The sequence below is a fragment of the Vidua macroura genome, chromosome 16, assembly GCF_024509145.1.
Source record: "Vidua macroura isolate BioBank_ID:100142 chromosome 16, ASM2450914v1, whole genome shotgun sequence".
Taxonomy (NCBI): domain Eukaryota; kingdom Metazoa; phylum Chordata; class Aves; order Passeriformes; family Viduidae; genus Vidua; species Vidua macroura.
Window position 1 is genome coordinate 8,649,520 of NC_071586.1, and position 20,144 is coordinate 8,669,663.

Consider the following 20,144-nt stretch of genomic DNA (forward strand, 5'->3'; position numbering starts at 1 on the left):
TTTGTTTGCTCTAAGAAAAGGAAGTTGCCTTTTCCTAAAGGTGTCCTACTTAAAAAATGAAGCAAGAAGTCTTTTGGACCACCAGCAGACAAGCAGGACCTTGATCCAAGGAAGATGATGCCATTTTTAGAGAGACTTTTCTGACCATAATCACACTTTGAGAACTGATTTAAAAAAAAAAAACCTTGGTGGAAGATTCCCTATGGATGCATTACTGAACAACCATCTATAGAAGAAATATGGCAGAGGAAAACTACTTTGCAGAAATCTTTACAGATCTAGTTGAACAAAAATTTGAGAGTCCTTCATTTCTTGAATGATATGTATACCCCTGTGAAGTGAAGCACTAGAATTTACAAGTGTGAACTAAAAGGATTAGGAAAATGAAGTAAAAAGCGTATCACTCTACCTCCACCAGAACATCACTTTATTGTTTATCTGTCATCAACAATGTAAAACTCTACTAGATACTCTATCCTGGTTTTTAAAAAGGTAAAGATTACATTGGATTAGCTACGTCGTACGAAAGAAACTACAGCAATCACAGTAGAATGAGATTGGAGGGACAATTTGAATTACAAAAAAGTGTACACTGCAAGCAGAGGGAAGTGCACATTAAATCAAATGCCTGTAGGAATCATTACTTTTAAATGCACAGTGACAATTTTGAGAAACTGTACATAATAGAATCACAAAAATGACTTTAAAATAACCAAAATTACATTTTGCATTTGACCATCCAACTCATAAGTAATCATTGATGTTCTATATTTTCAGTGCTTTTGGAGAAATTGTTTACCAACAGAATTTAAGTTGTTAATTTGACTAAACTGTGAAGTAGAAGGATTGAAATAAAAAGTATATTGGAAGTACGCCTAACCTACAAGAATAAGCCAAGAAGGGTGTATGCAAGGAGAGGCTGGGAGGGAGGAGTGAAAGGAAAGAGGAAAGGGAGAAGAGAACAAAGGCTTTTTCTTCTATCTCAGAAGTTCTTCCAATGCAGCGTGTATCTGATGTACAGCTCTTTGCTTTCAGTCCATTTCTGAAGTTTACATTTTGTAGCCTTTTCCCGTACTAACTGGTCAACTCAACCAGCACTGCTGCCACAGAACAAGAGGAACAAGGATCTGAATGCATCAAATCTGCCCTTGCTGTGATTTCTTCATGGCCCCATTTTTCTGTTTTTCTTTGAACAGGGTTCGGTGTTTCCTGAATTGTTCACAGGGTCAGGTGGAATTGAGTTCCAAATCACTCTGCCGTTTGTAGCATCCTGATTTCTTTCTGCAGCTGACCCCCAGACACGTTTGCAGTTCTTCCGTAGCAGAAAGACAAACCGTGTTGCTCAAGCGGTGAGCTTTCACCCTTGACCGTGGGGGTTGCAGACCATGTGTTGAGCGTATCCCTGAGTGCAGCTATCCTGCAGGATTCACTTCCCAGTGCACCGAGATTTCCTAGGTTTCCTCAGATTAAGCCCCAGTATGCATCACCACCGACTGTGGTGCGGCTACGGATGCCTGAGGCCGAGTTGATTCTGGTGGATGTCTGACCTCGCTGAACCAGACCGAGCTGCTGTCTCCCTACTCATACCCAGGCAGTCCAACCTTCATACAGCTGAGCCAAGTTATCTAGATTAGTTGCTTCCTTAATCACAAAGTCAACCTATTAAAAAGGTCAAACAAGGAATTAAAAATAAGCTAGAATTTTAAAAGTGTTTAAGTGATCTTAAAATTTACTGTCAAATGCCACCTGCATTTCACTGAAAAACATCTGAAGTAACTGTAGACATAATTTCGTGCAGTCCACATAAGAAACAGGAAGCTGTACTAAAAAAGAAAAAAATCACATATCTCATTCACAGCCCCTATCTTGGAAGTAGCCACACCATTCTCAAATAGACGTGGACAACTGTGTCCCCTGACTCCGTTGCCCAGAGACAGGAGTGGCTGTGTTATGTTATTGAACACAGAAAAGTTCTGTCCCTTGGGCAGCTGTACAGATCTCGTGTTCTCCCTGGCTATCAGCAGCTGTGGAAAAAATGTTAGCTTACTGACGGGCAAAAGACAATTTTATCTGATTCATGGCTTTACATAAACCTCCATATGAAAAACAAAAGCATATGACAGTTAAAAAAAAAAAACAGCAATGCAAGGCAGCAGCAACCTTGATTTGCACTGCAACAGCTCCCACCCCCAAAGGAACCCCCATTCACAACAAGATTTTGGCCTGAAGGCACACTGCAGCAGACACACCTGCTAATTAGCATGTATTTAAAGCGAGGACCAGTACTGGAACTTTATTTTCAACTCACCTGTTCAGCCACAGACATTCTCCTGTTGGGATCCACATCTCGGCCCTCTAACTTGGCTTTGACCCGCTTCCACACGCTAACTGCGTAGGAATTCCTCTCCTGCACAGCTACAGGTACAAAATAAAGTTAATGCAACTTGGCACTCCTGCACAGAACCCACTGAGGTATTTCTTTGTTGCTGTCAGTGGTAGGGTTGTTGGTTTTTTTCTAGTTGGTTTTTTTAAGGTTTGTATTTACCTTTTCCTGTTTTAGGGTCCCTGGCTGTCTTTTTGGGACTACAAGCAACACTTTTGCCAGTTCCTGGGACTGTGTTTGGAGGAGTATCTGCTGATGTTGCAAGATTTTTCTGAATTAGCTTTCTTGCATTCTGTGACATCACCTCTGGCTGAGTTTTCTGCCCGGTATTGCTACGTACAGCTGTAAAGAAAGTTTAAAAGTGCTTAAAGTCTTCAAAATAATAGCATATAGAGGCAAGAAAAAGCACAATTAAATGCATATCAAAGTGACCTATCAGTTTTTCAGAACAAATGCATTTTAAATTTGCATTTTAAGTTCTGCACCAGTTTTCAATCTTTCCATTTTCTAATTTCTTTCACTTCATAAACAAGAAGTTTTATTCCACTGCTAAGAATTTATTTATATTAAGCAAATTGTCTGCATTTCAAAATTCAGTAAGAGGTATGATTCCCTCTCTAATATCAGTTGCTGGTGGTTTTGTGTTTGTACTTTTGCAAGTATTACCTGCTGCAAAGGTTGGCTGATATGTAGCAGCTGAAGTTGGGCTGGAGCATTCATTTGCTGTATCCGTGACTAAGGGTGATGCAAACCCCACCAGATTATTGTAGACACTGGGAAACATAATGGAGTTGATAAATACTCATGCAACTACTTGACTTACTGAAAATCCAAAAATTAAATTAATTCAGATTTTGCAAGAAGATTTCCGAGTGCTAAGAAAATCATCAAGTATGTGTTCATATCACCATGATGTGTTCCTGCTACATGAAAGCAGGTATGCAAAATGCCTTTTCTCACCTGAGACAAGGTAACTCTCTTACCTTTGGCTCTGTGTTTTAAGTTCTTTCAAGGTGGGAGTTATTTCCTGCAGCATTTCAACATGTTCCTGACTGCGGACTTGACCCATAACCTGAACTAATGTAAACAGAACTGTCTGAATATTATCTTGCCATGATTTATATTCACCCAGGAACTGCCTAACACTGTTCTCATAGGGAACATCTTCACCATCTGCCAAAGCCGCTTCTTCATCCTGTAACCAAGATGTGCAAAAAGGTCAACTGCTGTATTTTGGCCAAGAGAATAAAGTGGAGATTTCTAAGCCCTTTCAGTCCTTCAGTTTGTCATTTGATTACAAATAACTGTAATTTTCAGTAGTTATGTATGAAGAAATAAATTTTTAAATAATGATTTTTTTAACAGATTTAGAACCAAAAGGATTTATAAACACAATGTTTCAACTGCCAAGAGAGAGAAAAGGTTCAGTTCAACCAAAGCCTGCTAAGGCTAATGCTAGAAAGTTTTATGAATTCTTAAACATGAACTTTATGTCTTGAACTCCATATGCACAAACATTTTACTGTTTCTAGATACTTTATGAAGCACATAAAGTATCTAACATACAACTGTTATTTTTCTTAAACTGTACTGACATGAGTTTGAGGAATAAATATAAGGATGCTTCAGGCATACCTTTGCCATAGCTTTCAGTAGATGTTTGACATCTCCAAGCTGTCTGTTATGACCCGTGAGCACAGTTTTAATACTATCCACCAGATTCTGAATTGTTTCACAAACTGTTTCTATTTGCTGTTCTCTTTCTGTTTGTACTGTTCTCTGTGTAGATATCTCCTGGGTCAACTGCTTGTGAGCTGAGTGAAGCCATTCAGAGCTGCCAATAGGATGTTCGAGACCAGTGCCCTAAAAGTAACGGAAACATTTCTTTATCTATACCCAGAGATAAAATTCACTTGCTGTGTAACAGCACTGCCAAGTGTTTAACTGACAGCACAAACTCTGGGCCACACTCCCTCTGCAGGTATACATAACACTGAGGATGGAAGACAAAACTGAGAAGTCCCTGCAGTGGTTCTGAAAGGTTTCATGCTTTGCTTTGCCCCGTGCTTACCACTCTCTGCAGCAGGCGAAGCTCCAGGTCAGACACGGAGCTGTTGAACTGCGATGCAAAGGAGCACATTTGCTGACAGCGTTTGAGGAGTTCAAACAATGCAGCATCGAGATTCAGGGCTTCTGCTGTCCTCGTACGTAAACTCTCAAAATGAATGATATTACTGCAAAGGAAAGTGACCTGAAAAATCAAAGCCAGAGTGAGAAAAATTATTTCACTTCAACTGGCTATGAGACAAACAGCGTTTTTTTCATGTGCTTTGAAGCAAGGATTTTAAACACACAGATACTGCTCTGTTACAGTAGCAGTATCATCCCAGGGTCACCCAACCCTGCAGCAATTCTCACAAAGATCATTCCTATGGCTTTCAAGTGGGATTCCCAGAAGTGTTTGGTTATCTATGTTTGTTCTTTAGATGCAGAGCAGAAAAATATCTTCTACATAAATCTCGAGTAGGAAATGAAGAGTGAACACACTCATGAAGTCAAGAGTACTGTACTTATCTGTAGTACCTGGCTTGCTCTTTGACTTTCTTTCAGTACAAGGTTTCTTCTTTCAGCAATAGTGGCATCAAAATCTTGCAAGACCGGGGCCAGTGCAGGATTCGCACCTCCTGCCCATTTTAAACGCTGCTCAATACTTGCTTCAAGTGCTGCTAGTTTCTCCTGCATTGGGGAAGAAAAAAGCCCATAGAGATAATTCATACTTATGAAATAATGAATGATATGCAGCATTCTAAGCCTGGCTTTAAATAAATTATGCATACATAACACATGCAGACACTTTCTTATCCCATATATTTGAAATACTGTGGCATTCATGATTGACAAATGTTAGTTTATGCTGTTTAAAAGTTTATTTCCAGTACACATCACAATGGGACTTGATTGTTATATAAAGTCTACCTGTCTAGACTTTAACTCACCAAAAAAAAAAAAGCAGTCAGATTTCTAGACAAAGAATTATATAACATCATAGGAGTCCCTCAATTATTTTGCAAATAATTCAAGAAATTATTATAAACAGTACCTTCACAACCAATAAAGGAAATTAAAATTGAGAAAGCTAATCAGTAATTAACAAACAAATATTCTATATTACTGGCACCAAATAAATCTAAAATACTGAGCAAAGCCATAGCACACAAACCTTAACACACAGAAGAATTAATATGCCCATTTCTATAAAGGGAACTTCTGACATTTAGCTAGCAAAAACAATAGTAAGGATGATCCAAGGTACACAGAGTTAAAGAAAATGAGCACTAGCAGCCTTCAGAAAAAAAGATACTTTCACAAATTTGTCTTTTTCTTCAAAAAGATTTACTGCTATTCCAAATAGAACCTTTTGGATGAGACAGCAATATCAAACAATATAACAGGACCCATCAGACCAAAAGAGATCAATGACAATACCCCCAACATTTGTGTAACACAGCAACCCAGATAACATACTTTGAAGGTGGCAGATGATTTGCAGTTTGTGTTAGTCACATTTCAATGTGCTGCTGAACAACCCTCCCCAGAACAGCCATACCTGGACTGTTGCAATGGAAGCTTCAATCTGACTGAGCGTGTGAAGTTTCTTCTTCATGTTGGTTAAAATTGCTGAACGAGGTGGAGGAGTGACAGAAATAGCCTGGGGGCGACTGATGAGAAGATCCTCATGCTGCCACTTTAAGAAAGTAACAGCAAGACTTGATTATCAATATTGCTCAGCACAAAATACTTTGCATCACAAACAGCAATTCCACTGCTCTGGTACCCTTTATAAGTAAGGGCACTAAAAAGGCTGCATGTCAGACAGTACCAGCACAGCTCCAAGTCCTAAATCATTTAAGAGCATTGAATTATACAAGTAGTTGCAAATTATGTTTTGATAGCTTGGATGTTTATACCATTTATCAGTCCACCAACTTACTAGATGTGATTTACACACACCTTTTTAATCTAAAGGAAAAGCCATCAATACTCAGAAACAATTCACTTGTGATACCTTAAAACCAAGATAATTTTTCTTATCAGTCTATGAAATGGTTTATTAACTGACCTGGAGAAAGCCTTGTCCCTGAACCTACAAATCACTATAAAGTAAAGATCACTGACAGTACAACACAACTGCGTACCAGTGTAAAGGGACACAATGGCATTTATCTAAAGCCTCAGAAAAGCAGTTTTCAGGACTGATACTGCTGCTATTTATATTTTTAATGAAGCAAACAGTGGAGCAAGGAGACAGTCAATGTATTAAAACTTTGAAGGAAAGTTACAAAATGACATTCAGCAATTCATACCCTCTGTTCTAAGCCATCTCCTCCCTTAAGGTCATAATCTGAGAAAAAGGGGGAGAATGGGACAGCATTGCTGGTAAGAAAGCCAGTGAATGACCTATTTTCTAAAAACCAACTTAATGGCTGTTGAAAAAAATTACATTATTCAAGAAAACTTATATGTTGCAGAATTTGCTTCTTGTAAAGCAGCTAGTCTTCCAGAAAAGCTAGCAATAACACTGTTCCTTATATATTTACAGCACAATTATAATCAAAATACCTTATAAAGTCCATTAAAATACCTTAGAATTTATTCAACAAAATATCATGTTTGTTGTGCTCAGACACTGTAACCCACGGTCATTTTTGCCAGACCCCATGTGGAAGTCCCCAGCCTGTGCCGGGCTCTCACCTGGAACATGGCAATGTGCAGCTGCACTCTCTGCAGGCTGGTCTTGCACGAGGAAATGCTGGTTTCCAGTCTGCGCACCAGGTCGTGCTTCTTCCAGGCTGTGTCGTAGGAGCTGGCCAGGACTGTGGCCCTGTTCATCACCAGCTGTGAGAACTTGCCAATCTGGATGTTGTGCTCCACAGCTTTCTTGCACAGGTCATCCACAGAAACCTTGCTTTCTGCTCCAAAGTCTTTAGCTTCTACCTGAGCAATGATATCAACACCCAGAGCGCTGATGAAACTGCACAAGGTCAGTCCCAAAGCTTGATTTGGAAGGCCAATTAAAAGCTGCCTCACAAAGTCTGCTGTAAAAGCCTTAATTGGCTTGGCCATTTGATCTTCACTAAAACAAGAGTTCCTGTAAAGGGCTTTCACATTGACAATTTGAACAGGTCCATTTACTGCATTCTGGTCTTCAATTGAACTGATTCCTTTTAAAGGGAAAGAAATAGTACTTCTGTTATAAAGGAAACATTTGATGCATCCAGAAGAATAATACCCAACTTACAAACACAGCAAAAGCACAGGAATTCATTTTTAGTTGCTGCTTCCTTACACATATCCAGGGTAAGTTACAGCAAAAGTGACCATTTTACATTCTTCTGACCAGGATGAGAAGCAGATAAAGGGAAGTGAATATTTGATATCATTTATTTACCTGACAGTGTCTTAGAAAAGGTACCACAGAGCCTGAAAAATTCTTTAATTGTTTGCAGTCTCTTCAGAAAGAAAATTTCCTCCAGGACTTGCCGATTGTTGTCATCATCGAAGAAGTTAACCTGGGTGCTGCGGGCTTCCCTAATTATGTCAATCTTACGCCAAGCAAGAGGTATCTCCATCTTGTTTAGCTGAGCAATGTAAAGGAAATTAATTAGTTTGGTTTTTTAAATGTTTCCTAATTCTGGCTCAAACAGTACTCCAAAAAGAACAAATCCATACCTTTTCAATCAATAAACCAAATGCAGTTTCCACTTGAGCAAACATTCCATCAAAAGCTACCAAAAGCATCTGACCAGCTGACATTTTGGGAGTTTCATCAACTGAACCATTTCTTGGCTGAATCAGTTCACCATACTGAGCATGAAGTACTCTTAAAATGAAAAAAAGAAAGAAAATTTACATGGTTTCGCTTAGTCCACAATAAACAATTTTCTCAACTGACTGATTCCACAGATTCACTGTACCACTGATGGAGCCACCACAACTGGCTCAAGGGAAATACCACTTGACAATTCTGAATCGGTTTGTTGTGTACCAAGCACCTACCCAGAAATGTAGGTGCACAGTACAAGATACACAAGTCTGCTCAGTGTTCTGTCTCATGTTGCTTTTTTAACCAAGTCACTGGCTTATTAAGCAAAAGCTGCTCATCAAACCTCCTGATGAGGAGAGCCATGGTTACCAGCTCTCCCTTTCACAGATTCCTCCCACAAACTAATTAACAAGTTCCTATTTTTAGCATCCTTTAACTTCAAATATAAAATCACAACTACTTATTTTGGAAGAAGTTGACTACCAAAAGTCAGCTTTAAGCAGATGTAAGTGTAAATTGCCACAGCTCCATATTTCTGTGTATGCATGGGGATAAACACACAAACAGGCAGAGAGGAAACAAGAGCACACTTTCCACCCAGCACTCTGCTTAAGGTATTCTTGGGCAAGAAAAGCCTGTATATCAAACAAAAAATTATTTTACACAAACTAATGTTCTTCAGTCTTCACTCTCTCACACCTAAACTGAAAAAAAGGTGATTTACCTTGCAACATCAATGTAATGAGTGTGTGTCTCCTCCTCTATACCCATAGCAGCATTTCGTAAGTAGGCTTGAAGAGATTCAACCAATGTTTGCAAAGGGACTCCATCAGTTGTTTGCTCTATAAGATTATCCAATTCATGGAGCATACTTTCTAAAGTATACTCTCCTTTCATTAAGCACCTAAGTGCTTCAGGGAAAATGATCTGTCGGAAGTTTGAGTTCAATTCCTGTTGGGAAATAAGTATGAAAAAGTAAAAACTTTTCCCCCTCAAAAAGTATGCCATGCAACATCTTTTGTCATTTTAATACTACACCACCATGCAGCAGACGTTATCTAAAATACAACATGATGGTGGGTCAGCCAAGAGTCAAAAGTCTGCTCTTGGATTAACTTTGAAGAAATCAGGAACACAATAAACCCTGTACAAAGCCAAAGGTTTGACATCTGTAGCAACGTAGCAACAACAGCACCAGCAGCAATACCTGACAGCCATTCTCATCAGAGGCTGGGGGCAAAAGAGTTCATAATTTGTCAATTGGTGTCATCAATGTCAGCTTTTCTTTTCCATTACATAACTATGAGCAAATTAAATTATTTACTGAATTTATGATTTGCAAAACTGATTGGACTAGACAAAGGAAAAGTAGCAGAAACTTGACAGGTAGTGATAATTTTGCCACAGAAATCGATGCAGGGAAGAAAAACAGTACCTTAAGTGGCACAGAGCAATTTTCCCCAAGCAGAAAGCAGCAAAGGGCTAAAGGCAGCTACAGAAAGAACCAACGTGCTCTGTCTCCAAAAGGAGATGAAACACACCAAAAAGACTGGTTATCTTGACTGCCAAGTGAGCAGGGAGTTCAGTGAGCACATCTTATCTAGGAGCTCACAGGGAGGACAACAATGTGTGGGTGAAAGATCCCCACTGCAATGCAGTGAAATTGCTGCCATGCACTGAAGCAGTTTGAAATGTTCAGCATTTCTGAAACAGTTCTGAAATGTTACAACTTCAAAGAGTGAAAAAATAAAGTGATGAAAATCCAAATGCACTTAGGCAGCTTGAGAGGAAAATATTTCTCAAATACAATACAATGGAATTAAAAGCCTCAAAAATCTATTTAACCAGCCACAGGTTATAAAGTATATCAGTTTTCAGCAGATATTTCACTCAAACTGCCTTTCATGGGTTTTTTGTTTTATTAATGTGGAAACATTTCTGAACCACAAAATTATAAATGCATTTTTCTCCTACCCAATATTGGAGACAGGGGCCTGTACAACAGGTTTTCTGAGTTTATTTGAAACTGTTTGATTCAGGTGAAAATAAGTAAAGTTTAGCAGGAGCAGAAAACAGAACGAACACAATTTGAAGAGTCTGGAAGTTCATCAGGACTCACAGTAACAGAACAGAAAAATGAAAAGGAGACATGAAGCTGGTGTGTCTATAAAGCTGATACCAATGTCTTCCTCATGGTTACTTACTTGACAGCAGTTTTTTGCAATTTCTCATGTACAGATCAAAACAGTTTCTGTCAACCAATAAAAATGTAAATGACAGAAGCAAATGCCTGTTCAGCTCAATCAAATAAAGTAATCGGGAACAAGACTTATGAAAAATTCTCAGCAGCATCATAAACAAACATTTAGCCCATTAAGGAAGAATTTATTAAGAATGACTTTGCTGAAGCCTTCAAGGATAGGGGGAAAATGTAACACAGAAGACTCACCTGAAGTGAGATATATACTCCATTGGCTAAGTGAACAGCTTCTGATGCTTCCATGGGGTTTGGAATATCTAAGTCCTGGGGTACAAGATGGCACTGCTTCAGCAGCTGCACAAGGCACGTGACATTCCCACTCATGCTGCAAAGCTCCTCCAGAAACCAGGCTCCATCTCTGGAAGTCAAATCAACCAGCTGCTCTCCAGCACTGGACGCTGCACCTTCCATCATCAGGTTTCGCCTAGATGAATTGAGACACTTAGCCACCGTGCCTGCTGCTGCACTCCTCACAGAATTCCATCACTGACCATTCCTGTGATGTGGTCTCCACCAGGAGCTTTCCTGGAGGAACTCACCTGGTCAGCGCGCACAGAGCGGAGATGATGACGCTGGCCAAGCTGAGCGAGCCCTCCTCGCCGTTCTCGTGCAGGAACACCTTGATGCAGCGCTCGATCTCCTTGAGCTGCTCCTCGCACACGGGCACCGTGACTGCCTCCTGCTTCAGGCGCTCCACCTGCCGGATCAGCCGGCTGTTGATGTCGGCCGCGTAGCGCTGCAGCGTCACCTCCGTGGCCGTGATGAACTGGCACACGCTCGGCGCGGGCTGGGGAGCGTACTGCATTTCGTACCTGTCGAGCACAAGGACAGTGACTACACTTCCCCTGCTCACGTGCTAACAGACTGCACTCTGCTCTGAGTAGGAAACGCACTCCATGTTTGAACCGTTCCTAAATCACCTACTCATTAACGCTAAATACCACAAGAGGTTGATGACTACCCTAACAATGCTTTTATAAGGTCCTATAATGCACCATATTCCACACCTACTTGCAAGGACATAAGACAACTGTCCTTGAAGCAAAGAATCAATAGAAGATGAAAGGAAAGGGATTTCAGAGGAAATGCTCAAATATAATCTAGATCTTTTAAGCCAAGCCATAATAATGTTGAAACAACCTGACTTAAGAAGAAAAAAAGAACCAGAAACTGCTTGAAAATCTACTAGATTAAAAAAAACCCCTTTACTTATTGATTTTTAAATACTAGAAGTTTCTAAAACTCAAAACATCACTACTCTGAAGCCACAAAGGTGAATTCTCCATTTGTTCATTACAGGAAAATGTTACTTGATTTTCCTGTTGAAGCACACAGACTAAATTCTGGAATGGTACTTTTAAAGCAGTTTTTCATATTTACTCCAAATTTCCAGAATTACAACTTACTGTTGGTTTGCTTTATAATTAGATAGGTCATTGCAAAAGTATTTATTTAAATTATAAAATTAGGGTAATAGCTTCAAAATTACATTCTTTGAACAAGTCATTATTCTGTCAACTTACTTCCTAAAGATATCCTGACAGCGCTCTATTGTCATGTTACAAATGAGCTCTTCCATCCAGGTTTTCCATTGCTCTATTCGGTGCTTCTGGAACACAGCTTTGGGATACTGCAGAGCTACTGTTGCATAGTTGTGCAATTGTTCCAAGCAACCACGTAATACAGATCTTCTCTGCTGCAGAAAAGCACCAACCTCTCCTTCCAGTTGTTCACACTGGCTGATCAGATGTGCCTGGCCTGCATTTTGCAGAAATGCTGTTGCTGGGACATAACTTGGAGGACCTTTAAAGAAAGAAGGTTAAAAATAAAGCCATGTCTGAAGACACTTTTATACAATAGAAATACTGAGTATTAAAACCTTTTCAATTTTTTTTTTTTTTAACTTGTGATAAAGGAGCATAGAGAATTCATATTGAGAATTTTAAGCACAGGGTAAGAGAATCTCATGCCCAGTCAGGAGAAGACACAAATTCCTTGAGACAGCTTGGCACTGAAACCTTGAAGTGCGATAAATCATCCTTTGAAGAAGCTCCTTTCTTTTAACTGGTTACATACAGATCTTTGCCTTTAAGCTAGAGGATACTCATAATGCCTCCTGATATTTAACTCAAGTTATTTTCAAACCATTAAAACCACCCCCAGAAATACTATTTTGTACCTAGGTCCATTTGTGTGCTAATTTCTTGGAGCAGACTTGCAAGTTGTGTTGCCTCTAAATTACTGAAGGCAGTTTGGTAATGGGTTATCCACTGCTCAAACTCATTCAGCTTCACCTGGATGGCTTCCTGGACAGCTCTTTGTTGAGACTGCAACTGTGTGTGCTCAGAATACCTGAATTATTGAAGCCACAGAATCAAGTAAGTACTACAAGAAAGAAAATAAACTTAACGCTATAGAATACAGAACAATATTGAACAATACAACTGTTAACCAGGAAATGAACATGTTCTCACCAATTACATTAAACTAACAATGTTGCATAATTAATTCTGTTTTCCTAGAAAATAATTAATGCCTGTGCCTATTCATGCAATTCTGAAATACTTGATTGATTTCAAATAACCTTCAAAAATAACTTTAAGAATTAGAAACTTAGAAGGAAGTATTTCTGTGCTATTTATCAATAGGTCCCTTATGTGGATTATAATGATGGGACACCATTTTCAGAACATTCCCTCTCTTGCCTTAAGGATCAAGTGTGGAACGTGGACAAGCACAGGTTATATTGACGGATTATGAAGTGCAGGACATAAGATTATTTAGTAGGAAAAGTAGTTCTTCTGTGCAAGGAGTGACCTGCTTACTGCAAGAATAGCTTTTACCCAGCTAGTCACTCGTGTACAGATTTCTAACATTTAACCCATAAGTAGTACATTGTTAAAACACCATCTGTATTGAACTGTGAGACTTCTGACAGAATTCCTGGCTCCTCTGTACCTGTGCTGAAGTGTGTGGGAGGGATGATCCACTCCTTCTGCACCTTCCAGAAATTCTATCTCTTCCAGTAGTTTTCCCTGCAACTTTTCTACATCTGTTAACTGTTCCTGCAGGTTCAGGTACTCTTCTAAACTACTGTCCAGTTTTGGCAGCACAGCAAGCATTTCATCTCTGTTCTTAAACCAGTTAACCTGCAATCAAGACACAGATGTTACCAAACTGCACTAAATCAAACTGGCAACAGAAAATAAGATGTGGCAGAACTTAACCCTTCAACACCACCATTCATCTAACACTCCTTCCAGTGTTACAACTGCCAAATCTTAACAGATGTTCTTTATTTAAACTGCTCTCTAAACCTCTGTTTTTATTCTCCTAGCTCAGATTCAGGCAAAGCACTAAAACATGTTTTAGAATTAAGCATGCAGGAACTGAAAACTAAACACTTGCATGTTCAGTATAAGCACTCCCTTCATACAAACTCAATTTATCACAATAAAATTCATGAACTAGTGCTGATACATGACCACATCTTCCCCCATTCCCAAAATGCAAATAAATAAAATGACAGCGCAGCATCTACTTCGTTTTAAAAATAGAAGATTATTGTAGTGAACTCACCTTTATCTCGGCCACCCTCGAGGAAAAGAGACTCCGTGTAATATCCCTTTCCATTTCCCTTTTGCTCTGTTTGTTTTCAGCCTGCTGGCCACCACCACCATAGACAGCCCCAGCAAATCCTGCCTCGCCTCCAGCTGTCCAGTCCACCAGTGGGTCATAAACAAAAGCTTCCAGCAGTGTAAGCAAAGTCTCTCTCCCACGCCGCATAATATGAAGGACCTGCATCGTATTTTAAACAGACTCGTTCTGATTCTGTGTCATCCTTGTAGAATAGTGGAAACTTAAGAGGCAAAATACTGTACTTGAGTAGGTACAGAAATCCATAATGTATCCCTAAGTACTACACAGACAGGAAGAACACCACCGTGGGTACAAATGCAGCTGAGCCTGTGGGAAGATCTAGCCTTCCACACAAACTCTATGCACAAGCCACAGACACTTAAGGAGGGAAAATCTCCCTTCTTCAGAGCATTTTTCTTTTTAAAAACATATGTGTCATGTTTATACAGAATGAGTCCCAAAGGAAGAGGGCAAGCAAAATATCTCAAAAAAATTCAGGAAAAACATAACATTTTAATCTACTACTAAAAGTCCCCTTTTCACCCTAAATTTTAGTTGTACCACTACTTGCATGTGCATTTATTAGACAGTCTCATGTTTCTTAAATACCTACCACAGGATGTAACTACAGTAAGCCCAATTAAAATCACAGCAGAAAGGTGAAGCCTCTATAAACCAGCAGCAGAACGTAGAATAGAAAAGTTCGAGGACAGTATTAGGCCAGTGATGGCCCTCAGTTTTCAAATCTCCTACCATACCTGCTCACAAGAAAGCCTGAACACCCCCTCCACTCCTGTCACTCCCAGTGCTGTTTCAATGTTGTGCGTCATCCGGAACGGAACCTTCTCTGGGACCCTAAGGCTCTTCCCTTTAAGATAAAAAATTAAGTTGTTTCTTTTAATTACCAAGAAAGAAGACCTTTTATTAGAATAACATAGAGCATTTTTTAAATTACCTTTTTCAAAGCAAACATTATAATCTATGTGGACAACTTCTCCTGTAGTCATATCTATAAGAACATTATCCAGATGTCTGTCTCCAAGACCAATGATGTAGCCAACCATGGACATAACTGCAGTGGATCTTGCATACGACTTAAAAGAGAGTTTCAGGAAAAAATTATTTGTGGGAATCCTCTGCCAACACATTGGACTGACTACCATCTTAAAACATTATTTTAAGTGTAAGTGTAAAACAAATCAAGCCCAACTTATTCCAAGCAGTTTTCTATTTGTTGTTTGATGGTATTTTACAAGAGTTTTCATTTTTCAGGCTGATAATTCTAGTATAAGAACAGACTTATCTGGTCTATACCCATGTTTTAATTCAATGGCACAACTGCCAACATTTCATCAAACTCACAGCAGCACCAGCTCTCCAAACTCACAAGTACCACACCTCAGGCATTTGCTGCCCCTCATCCCATTAAAACCACAGCCTCTTCTATGTAAAATACAGTTGTTGTAACTCACCTGTGTAACTCTCCACCACTCATCTGGTGTGGTACACGATGACCAGAGCTCCTTAGCGAGGAGATTCGGGGGAGTTGCTTCCATCAGCTCTTCCAGAACAGCCCTCATGACATTCAAGGGCCAGTCACGACGTGACACGTCGAGACTAAGCCCAACTGCCTTTAAAGCAGGTCCAATTTTACTGTAGTAAAGTTCACTGGGTCTAGGAACTATTCCAGGGTTCTGAGGGGTCTGGTAAGAGTCCTGAGCCTAGAAGAAATGAAAAATGGTAGTTGATGTATTAGCACAGAAACATAACCCAAATTCAGTTTTGGTGAGAATGAAATATGAAATCAATGCCTTGACTGAGCATGCTCAGAGACTGCTTTCAAAATTCAGCAGTTAAGGTCTAAATAGACTGAAAACACATTGTTTTGGCCTAATTCTACTCTCAAAGTAGATCTCATAAATATAACTGCAAAAACTGTATTTAGAATGAAATGAGTAAACAAGACATGGAACTAAAATAATTTCAGCTAAGGTTAATTCTATTTGTAAAAAACAGTTCTCTTGAATTATCATGCCAGAACAGCATTTTTATGTTACATACTGTAATTATATATAAATAACAAAGATGCAATTTTATTGATTTCTGGTGAAGTCCCAAGGTACATGAATACACAGAACCCTCCTGCATTATTATGAACAAAACACAATCCTTGTAAGACTACATGACTTAGAATCACAAAGCAAATCAAAACAAGCATTTCTCTTCTGCCTTGTTCTACTTAGCACAGAACACAGCCGTTACCTTCTGTGCCTGCAGAGCAGCTTCCCGCTGCTGCCAGCGCTTGTAAAGCCCAAAGAGAGGTGTGGCTCCATCCACCCACTGGATGAGGCCTGACCTTGTCCCCAGGGGTGTCACCGAGTAGTGCCGCGCGTGGAACCGCGGCGTCTCTTGCCGGTTGATCGTGGCAAACATGGTGTTCACAATGGATAAGAACTGCATGATTCTCTCATCTAGGTGCAAGTCTTCCAAACCTGCAAGATATTTGTTTAAAATTTAGCTTCTAAACAAAAAAATTCTTCTAAAGCCCAAAATGTAGCATTCTTTTAAGCCTACTACATTTCAGACTATGCATATCTTTATAATACATAGATTAAAGATGAGTTGTTTGGCCTAAACCGAAGTGTTTACATGGCATTTACCTACCAGTTTATGCCAGCTTGCTGTGTGAGCAGGACACACAATAGTTACAACATAACAAACAGGCCTTTCCCTTGCAGAGAAAACAAGAAGTCTCTAAAGTTCTCTTTTAGGGGCTACATTAAGCTTCTGGAAACCTGCATCCAGCTAAACCTATCAATACGCAAGTGGAGCACTGCTTCTGATGAAAGCCTTGTAAAGAAGGGATTTGACTTACAGTTTCACACAGCAAAATGCCTTGAAAAATATATGGTGAAGCGAGAGGTAGGGAAGAGAGAGAGAGCAAATGCTTCAAACTCCTCTTTCTCTGCATCATTCAGGCAAGTAAAACTAGAGTTGCACCATGCAATCTTCCTAACTTTAATACAGTCTAATTTATAACAAGACACAGTACCTGGTATGAGAAAAATTCTATTACTTACCTTTGAACAGATAGGGATAGTTCTTCCCATCTGAACCCAGGAAAAGCAGCTTTTTAGGTTTGGTTTTGGTCGGCAGGATGGTGATGGTGCTGCCCACACTGTGGATGGTGACTGTGTCCCTGGTGGACACCTCTCCAGGAAGTGCTATTTCAGTGTTCATCATGGCAGCCAACCAAGGACTGATTTCTTCAAGTCGTAAGAGGTAACTGGCCCGTTTCTGTGCTCTTTGCTGCAAACTCAGCATTACCTATTCCAAAGAATTTTTTTTTCTTTTAGGCTGACATTCACGTTACAGTTAGCAGTAAGAACAAAAACACCCATCAAACCAGACTTAATGATGGTCATCTTCCAGAAAACAAAAGTTTTTCCTAAACTCCTTTGCACCCTTGCCATGCTGCTAATCCAGACACGGTTTAGGATGAAGATTACAAAAACTAAACAATATCCTCTATGCAGCAAATATACCCTGTGCAGTGATAAGAACCAAAGTCACAACAAATCATGCTCCTCAAGAGGTTTGCGTCTGTATTTATAAATATCTGAGCTGTGGTTAAAGGCAGCAGCATTCAGCAACCTCCTGTTTATGTATCTGAATGCTTGCTTGTTCTGCAAAGAGAAGAGGAAGTACAAGTAAAAAAGGTCTATTTGCATATAAAACCTCTGTTCTGTCTAGCAAGGTTTTAAAAACAGCAGGCTGGCTCTGGATAGACATGTGAATAATTTGTTTCTCTTCACACCCATAAACTAAGAAGATGACAAAATTGACAAAGGACCTCTAGGAAGGGTTGATCACTTGAAGGTTGCTGCATGGCCCAAGGAGTATGCTTAGATAAACAGAATTGACTTGTTAAAACTTAAATCAACTAAACTCAAATACCAGAGTTTCAGAAAGACAGTATTTAAAAGAAAGAAATCCCTCTTCTCCCAAAGCTGACAGCATCCCAGACAACAGATTATGCAAGATTTGAAAAATGTAATTTCAATGGGTAGAAATGCAATAACAGACAACCAATACAACTGTCTAAAGGCAAAAAAAAATATGGTGCTTTAGTGCCCAGTTTGCCTGTGCTGACTGCTGAGAAGAAAAGCTTCAGGCTGCAATTTTGATATGGTAAGAGGACAGCAAGAGAAGGAGAGGGTCAAACACATGGTGCAGCAAGAGCAGCACGTGTCTCTACATTGTACTCTTCCTCTTGCATGTAATACCTCTTTAAATGGGAGCCAGCTGCTTCCAGGTTTAGCAGGATTCAAAGGATTCTTAAGCTTCTCTAGTGCATTTTCAATTGCATCTCCATAGTTATCCTGAAACCACTTCTCATGAGGAGTTTCTGCAGGAGCTGCAGTGATGCTCCTCACATGTTCCAGAGCAAACACAATGGGCTTCATCAGAGCTGTGTGCTTTTCGCGCATGATTGCTATTTTCTCCTCTCTGTTATAAAAAACACACAAAAACCTCCTTTTAATGCCATAAAACCAAGTTATCTCATAAGGACAGCATTAAACAACAAATGAGACGTGGAAGAACTCACAAAAATTATTATTTCTCTAAAATGAGGTCTTCAGTTATGATCACATTAAAATGAAGAGTATTTCATTCCACCTTGAAAAAAAGTGTTCCTCTGAACAACATTTAAAAAAAAAAAAACAAAACCACTGAAATGTGTTTTTCACCACCAGAAATCCTGATTAGAAGCTCTGAGCAGAAATCACTTTAAGCAACTGATTTCCTTTAATAAAAGACATTTTTACTACTACTTGTTGAGGATGCACCACACTATAAAGAAGGAGAAGGCACATTCAGATCATTCTATTCCCCCATTCCATGTCAGTCCTGACTACGGAATTCAAGAGGCAGTTTTAAGTTTAGCCAGGTGCCCAGTGAATGGATCTGCTCTTCCACTACTCAGTTCACAGGAGAACCCAGGTGAGGGAAAGAGACAGCCTTGCTCAACACTGAAAACTAAAATCAGATTAAGACATTCTTGTTTGCTCCAAATATCTGCATTTACAGTGATGTCTAAATAGATTACACCACTCAACATGCTTATACTCATTTCATCTGACTTGGAAATGGAGAACTATAGGATATCATTGTCCACAACACAATATACATTGGGTTCTAACAAGTTATTACTAAAGAAATCACAACATGGATGCACAGGTAGACAGTTTCTCATTTGACTGCAGAAGTAGCTGTAGCATAAAATGTTGCTGAAAAAAGGTCCCAGGCTTACAAAGCAGCAGCTGGGATAGTATGGATTCAGGAACAACACCACTGCCGATTCATTTGACTGTTTACTTCCCCAAGGACAAACATTTGTTATGATTATCCCTTGTATTATTGAAGCAGACATACTTCCGTAAAGTGTTGTTGTTTTGGACCCTCTTGACTTCATCTTCCAGCTGCTGAATCCGTCTGAGGACATACATGTGCTGCTGCAGTAGAACTCCCAACCAAAGCTCATCCCAGAGAACTGTAACTCTGCGCAGCTCAGCCACAAGCATCTGAACCTGGATAAAGCAAGATTCACTTTTCAAAAGAACTAAAATTCACATCTGTTTCAGTAGATGAACAAGTTGGAAAAAAGAGACACAGCAAACTTTCAGTAGGCCAACACCCAAGACACACAAATTACTTATTTGTGGTTCAAGTACCCAAGCAACAAACATTTGGATTACTTACCTGCAAAACCATTGTTGGATTTGCAGCAGAGAGTTTCTCCACGATTTTGCTGTAGCAATCTTGCATCATTGCTTGATCTTCATTTAATCCAGCTTTTGTATCATCTTTACTACTTTCTTGGGAAGCTGGAGTGCTCTCTCCATCACATTCACCACCCAACAGTTCTTCTCCTTGTATATTACCTAGCAAAGTAGGGATGGCAGAAGGCAGCTTGTTTCCTAAATTAAAACAAGATGATAAAATATTAGCTACAATAAAATGTATCACTCCAGAGT

The 20,144-nt window shown here is 39.5% G+C and overlaps 1 protein-coding gene across 2 annotated transcripts in view; it reads right to left on the reverse strand.

Moving 5' to 3' along the window:
• Positions 1–410: 410 nt before the first annotated feature.
• The window catches only part of SMG1 (SMG1 nonsense mediated mRNA decay associated PI3K related kinase), a 58,944-nt gene continuing 39,210 nt past the window's right edge, over positions 411–20,144 (reverse strand). For both annotated transcript variants that reach the window (XM_053992015.1, XM_053992016.1), the window contains 27 exons: positions 19,870–20,087; positions 19,543–19,697; positions 18,393–18,615; positions 17,187–17,433; positions 16,369–16,598; positions 15,579–15,827; positions 15,062–15,200; positions 14,865–14,974; positions 14,047–14,265; positions 13,426–13,616; positions 12,647–12,819; positions 11,991–12,270; positions 11,007–11,279; positions 10,657–10,891; positions 8,932–9,158; positions 8,114–8,264; positions 7,833–8,022; positions 7,136–7,605; positions 5,991–6,128; positions 4,967–5,119; positions 4,455–4,634; positions 4,019–4,246; positions 3,367–3,578; positions 3,050–3,156; positions 2,546–2,725; positions 2,309–2,415; positions 411–1,659 (listed from right to left, as the gene is read on the reverse strand). In XM_053992015.1, coding sequence (XP_053847990.1) covers positions 1,582–1,659; positions 2,309–2,415; positions 2,546–2,725; positions 3,050–3,156; positions 3,367–3,578; positions 4,019–4,246; positions 4,455–4,634; positions 4,967–5,119; positions 5,991–6,128; positions 7,136–7,605; positions 7,833–8,022; positions 8,114–8,264; positions 8,932–9,158; positions 10,657–10,891; positions 11,007–11,279; positions 11,991–12,270; positions 12,647–12,819; positions 13,426–13,616; positions 14,047–14,265; positions 14,865–14,974; positions 15,062–15,200; positions 15,579–15,827; positions 16,369–16,598; positions 17,187–17,433; positions 18,393–18,615; positions 19,543–19,697; positions 19,870–20,087 — 5,363 coding nt within the window. In that variant the 3' untranslated portion in view covers positions 411–1,581. The remainder of the gene's footprint in view (positions 1,660–2,308; positions 2,416–2,545; positions 2,726–3,049; positions 3,157–3,366; positions 3,579–4,018; positions 4,247–4,454; positions 4,635–4,966; positions 5,120–5,990; positions 6,129–7,135; positions 7,606–7,832; positions 8,023–8,113; positions 8,265–8,931; positions 9,159–10,656; positions 10,892–11,006; positions 11,280–11,990; positions 12,271–12,646; positions 12,820–13,425; positions 13,617–14,046; positions 14,266–14,864; positions 14,975–15,061; positions 15,201–15,578; positions 15,828–16,368; positions 16,599–17,186; positions 17,434–18,392; positions 18,616–19,542; positions 19,698–19,869; positions 20,088–20,144) is intronic.